At 54.2% G+C, this 6,000-nt stretch overlaps 1 protein-coding gene across 2 annotated transcripts; it reads right to left on the bottom strand.

Annotated features, from left to right (window-relative positions):
- Nucleotides 1-2,457: 2,457 nt before the first annotated feature.
- On the bottom strand, nucleotides 2,458-4,852 carry MFSD5 (major facilitator superfamily domain containing 5). 2 transcript variants are annotated; one of them, XM_021686765.1, is made up of 2 exons: nucleotides 4,666-4,852; nucleotides 2,458-4,068 (listed from the first exon to the last, which is right to left on the bottom strand). In XM_021686765.1, the coding sequence occupies exon 2, from the start codon at nucleotides 4,048-4,050 to the stop codon at nucleotides 2,698-2,700; it is 1,353 nt and encodes a 450-aa protein (XP_021542440.1). In that variant the 5' UTR covers nucleotides 4,051-4,068; nucleotides 4,666-4,852; the 3' UTR covers nucleotides 2,458-2,697. The 2 variants fall into 2 exon arrangements, with proteins under 2 accessions (XP_021542440.1, XP_044770764.1); XM_044914829.1 differs by lacking the exon at nucleotides 4,666-4,852 and adding an exon at nucleotides 4,443-4,467.
- Nucleotides 4,853-6,000: the final 1,148 nt, after the last annotated feature.

Below are 6,000 nucleotides of genomic sequence, written 5' to 3' on the forward strand. Positions count from 1 at the left end.
GGAACATACTGACACCCTACTCAGCTGCTCATATACCCCAGAGTAGAGGGCCTCTCAAATAGCTTGATACTTCTATCTGGGCCAGGACCAAAGATAAACACTTCTGGGAATCACCCAGCCACTGGGATGCGTTGGAAAGTTCTATACCCCATGATAGCTCCATCCCTTCATTCTCATACCCAGATCTGGTTAGGCTCAGCTGGATTGAAAAAATTTTAAAATAAAATATAAAAGCAAACACTTATGTGGTGCTTACACTGTGGGCCAAGTGCTGTTCTAAGCACTTAAATACAACAATGCTTTTAATCCTCCAAAGAGCCCTATGGGGGCAGAGACTATATTATCATTCTTATTTTACAGATGAGGAAACTAAGGCACACATTTGAACCCAGGTAGTTGGGCTCCAGTTCCATGCTCTTAACCAGTTGCCTATACGGCCTCTCAGCAGAGCATTATAAGCAGTATTTTGCAGGCAGGAGAATCAATCTCTCCTTTGACCCCTATGGGCAGATACCGAAAAGTGGACCAGATGGCTGAGGCCAAACACTCCCAGTCTCTTGCCCTTCTCCCAGGACCGGGCTTGGGATGAGGGAGCAAGGCTAGAGGGGGAAAAGGCAGATCAGCAAAGACCCAGGGGACACAGGCAGTACCTGTCATAGAAGGGGCACTAGGCAGGCAGCAAGAAGCACAGTTTAGCTTTGGCTTTGCCATTCACTTGCTACATGCTCTTTGTAAAAGAAATTTACCAGCACCTAGTAATACACTGCATGGCATACAGTGGATGCCTAATGAAAATATATTTAAGGCTGAATGGACAGTGTCTAAGATGCCTTGGAGCTCTTAACGCCCTGTGCATCTGAGGAGACAGAGCCCTCCCCACTCTATCCAGCCCCTTTGGAGAAAGCTCAGCAGGGACAAAACTAAAGGAGCCTCATTAGTCTGTCTCTTCTTCCTATTTCCTTATCACTTAGGAATGTGGGGCCCCCTCATGCTTCCATTAGTAAATAATTACTGTCGTCCCAAACAACAAATCACTAACTAGGCTCTGGACTCCAGTCTAACAGACTTCCCAAATGGGCAGCACTTGAAAAGCCAGGTGTGAGCTAGCCTGTCTCCTCGCCAGATATTTACTGAGCACAGCCACAGGCAGAGCACCCACTGTGTGTATATATGGAGGAGACAAAGGCAAATAAAACACACTTGCTCCTATCCACAAGGAGACCACACTATGGTAGAGAGAGATGGAAAGTCTACAAATAACTATAAAATATAGCTAGGTCCAGCTCAACGGGGCAGAAAGAGGAAGTGGAATTTTGCAAGAAGACTCTCTCTTAGCCTCAAGATGGGGGAAGGAAAAGGTATCTGTTTTTCTGTACTTAACCTCAACCTCTATTCCCCGCAGTCTGGGTGGGGGACCTTTTATTTTTCTTCACTGAAGAGGGACCTGAGACCCCCATCCATCCCTCCCCCTCAGTTTCCCCCTGCAGAAGCGCATCCACACTACATTCCTGCAGCACCAGCTGATGTTATCTCTCCACACAGGTCAGAACTTGCAGGTCCTGGTACACCTTGCATCTTCCTGTCTGGAAAGTAGACTGGGACCCAGGGAAATAGCGTCAATCCTTTCCAAAATGGGTGGATCCCCCATCTCCAGCTCAAGCAAATTCCAGGACATACCCCTGAGCCTACCCTCCCTTCATCTACCCCACCCCCCATTTCTTAAGGCTGGCTCTGCTTCCCCTGAGAAGCCCGAGTTTTGGTGGGAGGAGGAAAGGGAGATAAAATCATGTGAGGCAGGGAGGGGCCCACAGAACTGGTGTTCCCACTGGTACAGTTTCCTGCCCTGATGGCTTCCACACCCTCACTGAGGCTGGGTGGGGAAGAGTCAGGTACAGACAAGGTGTCCCAGTCCCTCAGCCATTCACTGTTTTCTCCTCCTGGCAGCCCTTCACTTAGGTTTCGTGCAAGGATACGGGACACAAGCCCGGGTGGACCCAGGTGGTGCTGGACAAATGGAGCATTCTGCCACAGGGGCAGAAGGCAGGTAGCATACATGTGCTGAGCTGCAAGCTTGTTTCTGCAGGAAGTTCCCAGATTTGCCCCACACGGTGGTCACAGAAGCAACTCGAGCCCCTGGAATCTCTGTTCAGTGGCATTCACCCCACATGCTCCAGAGACTCTCTCACCCTGGATGTGGAGCAAGGGTCTTGCTGGGCAACTAGAGAGGGTACCTGTCCCCAGGGTGACAAGATATAGAAGACCTAGGCATTTCCCACCCATTTCTGCTAAGAGGCAATGCTACAGCTCTCAGTTTAAGCTGGAGACAGTCTTTGAGAGGCTAGAAATACAAGTGGCTTCTGCTGATGAGCCCACCTCTATCCTCCAACTCTCCAGGTGCCCACTCATCAGAAACTACCGAGGTGGGTGCAAGTGAGGATGAGCGAATCACATCAATGATCGATTACAAGTGTTTATTTTTAAATGGAAAGGGGAGAGGGAGTAACACAGAGGCAACGTTTGGCATCTTCTTTCCCAGCCATCACCCCCATGTGCTCCCCAACCCAGAGCCCTGGCAGGAGGGGCCCCAGGACAGGCTGAGGGCCCAGACAGTTGCAAAGTCAGTCATGGAGAGATCTGTACAACCCTGGGGAGGTGGGATTCAAGAGTCCTTCCCAGGCCCTTTGTCCTGGAACAGGGTTAGAGCTCAGGGGCATGGGGCTCCCCCGTGGGTGAGGGCACCCGCAGCTCAGCATTGTGCCTGACCACGGTGAAGAGCCCCACCACCGCTAGCAGAGCCAACACCATGACGGCAGAGCAGATGCTGAACATGTTCCGAGTGCCCGTTTTGTGATCACTGTCATGGAGAACTAGGAGCCCCAGGCAGGCCAGTAAGTGCAGGGGCACCCGGAACCAGTTGAGTACACCAGCTTGCTCTGTCTCAGGGATCACCTTTCTCCGCAGGAAGCTCATGCTGGGAAAGTATAGCCCACAGGCCAATTCGATAAGTAGAAAGGCTATGAAGGACTCCACTGGACTCTCCTGGCCTGGGCTGGTGGAGAAAGTCAACATGAAAAGGGAGAAGACAACGATGAGGACAGCAAGGGAGAGTAGGTGCATGGGCTGGAGGTGGTACCTCTTGGAGGTAGCGATGCGGTACAGGGAAGAGCCAAGCAGGCTGGCGGCCATGAAACTGGAGAAGACAATGCCCAGTGGAGCCCCATGTGGGTCCAGCACAGGCGTCCAGAGGAAGACAAAGATGAAGATGACACTCTCAAACAGGGCTTGTATGGTGCCTAGCAGCAGCACGCGGCGGTCCGACAGGAGGCAGCGTAGGCCTCCAGCACAAGTCCTTGAAAAGGCACGCTGCCGATCGTAGTTCTCTCCCCAGTTATGAAGGGCCAAGGCCCCAGCCAGAGCCAAGAGAGGGATGGCAGCCACAAAGGGCGCTACAGGCCCCAGCCCCATCCAGCAGGCCACAGCTTCAGCTGCCACACCTGCCGCTACAGCCAGCACGTGGTTCCAGAAGGCAGCTCGGGCAAAGGTAGCTGGGATCCACTCAGCAGGGAAGTCATGACGCTCCACATGTTCATGGATGTACCAGGCCTCGAAGGCCGAGAACAGCAGGGCCGTGGACAGCCCACCAAGTGCTCGGCCCACCAGCAGCACAAAGTAATCCCAAGAGAGTTTGGTTAAGCAGCATAGAGAGTAAGTGAGGGAGAAGAGGACACAAGACTTCTTGCGGCCCAGCCAATCCACAAGGGAGGAGGCCACCAATCCAAAAAGGACTGTGGAGGCAAGGCCACAGACATAGAGAATGGCAATCTGACCCTCCAGGAAGTGGTAATGCTGATAGAGTTTATAGAGGTAGGGGGCCTGGAGCCAGTCAGCTGCCAGGGCCAGGAAGTAGACCTGATAGAAGTCCAGTTGAAACCGAACAAAGGAGGGGTTGCTGCAGGCCCTTCCAGGGGGCTTAGCCCGGCATCTTGACAGTTCCAACCCCAGGCAGGAGACCAGGAGGACCACAAAAACAAGATAGGCAGTCACCAGCATGGCGGGCCCCCGGACGACCTAGGGAAGGAAGGGGGGTTCGGAATCACATCCATTGCCCAGGTAGCAACTGTCAAGGGGCTGGGTGTCGAAGCAGAAGACAGCTCCACCCAACCTCCCCCCTGCCAACTGCATTTCCCCACCCCTCAACTCCACTCCCCTAGAGCTCAGACTGGAGGGACCAGTTGGGTGGGTGGGTGGAGTGGACCGCCAGAGCAGGTCTCCTAGGACACTGTGGGGCAGGGAGGGGTAAGAGGAGAGGGGGGAAGATTGAGCATTCGCCCCACCCTTGCCCGGCATAGCAAAGAGAGAGTCCCTTTAATACAATAATCCCAGCCCCACAAGTTAAAGGGGTGCTGTCCTCTTCCACTACAGCTTCTGCATACTTGTATCACCTCCCATTCTCTCTGGGAAGCTCGTTTTTGCCCTCAAAGTCTTTCCATCTGTCGAGGGCATCCCTCCCGCCCGCGCGGGCCTCCGGAGTTGCTTCAGGGTCACGCGCGTGCATCTCGGATTCCCGCTCCTCCAGGTCATAGGCAACCCCCTGCGCCCCCTAGCCCCAGCCCAGCGCCCTAGTGCCGCCACACCTGCTCGCACCTCGCCCAGACCCCGTCTCACCTGCTGTCCCGGTCTGCGGGGACGCCCCGGACACGTCCGGCTCCAGGCCGCCCGGCTGCCCTGCCCGCTCTACCTCCGGCTTGGGCTCGGGTTTGGGTTCCAGCAGCGCGCCCGCCCCTCACAGCCTGCTTCCGGGAGCCGGGCAGGCCTCTGGCCGCCGCCATGATGGCCCCATCACGTGACGGGGTGAGGCGTTCAAGCCCCGCCCCTGCTCCGCCTTCCTGTCCCCACACTGGCGCCCAACTTCCGAAGCCCGCGGCAAAGAGTAGAGGCGGTCAGGGCTGCGGCTCTCGCTCTGGCCCCCTCCGCTGCCTTCCCGTGACACCCGCTCCTTCGACTCCCGGGTACTGCGGGGCCGCCCCGAAATAAAGACCCATTTTCTCTCTCTCCCTTCGTAGCATGGAGAATGCCTGCAGTCCCGCAGACTCGTGCGCTGGAGCATCCGAAGGAACACCGCTGCCCTAAGCCGAGGCGGCTCTCAGGTTTTCCTCCTCTCTCACCTTGGTGACCTCCGGGCCCGACGTCAGTATGGCCCCGACACCTGAGGGAGGCAGTGTGGTGTTAAGGGCTTGGACTCCCGCATGAAGCCGAGCTAAGGCTCAAATCCCACCCCTGTCACTTACCGCTGCGTGGCCTTGGGCAAGGCACATTACTTCTTAGTGTCCCAGTTCCTTTGTCTGCAGTCAAAGGAGAGCAGTGCCCAAGTAAAAAAGGCTAAAGTTCAGCCCTGTTGCTGAATGCCCGCCTTCTGCCACTTAACAAGCTGTGTTACCTTGGAAAGGTTATTTTCCTTATACTCCAGCCTTAGTGTATCTCCCATGGCTTCCCACCTCACTCAGCCTAAAAGCCAAAATCTTTATAATGACCTATAAAACCCTCTATCCCCTGTTCCTCCACTACTTCTCTGACTTCATCTACAATTCTCCCTCCAAACTCTTTCTACTCCATCTATATTGGCTACCTCCTGGGCCTTTGCATACTGTGCCCTGAAAGGTTTTGGTTCTTCTCCCAAATACCCACCTGGTTCCCTCCAGCCCCTCCAGTTCTCTGTTCAAATGTCGCCTTCTCAGAGACGCCTTCCTGGGCCATCCTGTTTAAAACAGCATCACCACCACCTCCACTAGTAGTCTACCTGCTGTCCTTCCAGCCTCTTCCCCTTCGCTGCATTTTCTCCATAGCACTTAACACCATCTGGCACACTATGTATTTTACTTATTTACTATCTCTTCTCCCTACAGATTTTTTTTTAAGATTTTATTTATTTATTTGAGAGAGAGAGAGAATGAGAGACAGAGAGCATGAGAGGGAGAAGGGTCAGAGGGAGAAGCAGACTCC

The sequence above is a fragment of the Neomonachus schauinslandi genome, chromosome 5, assembly GCF_002201575.2.
Source record: "Neomonachus schauinslandi chromosome 5, ASM220157v2, whole genome shotgun sequence".
NCBI lineage: Eukaryota > Metazoa > Chordata > Mammalia > Carnivora > Phocidae > Neomonachus > Neomonachus schauinslandi.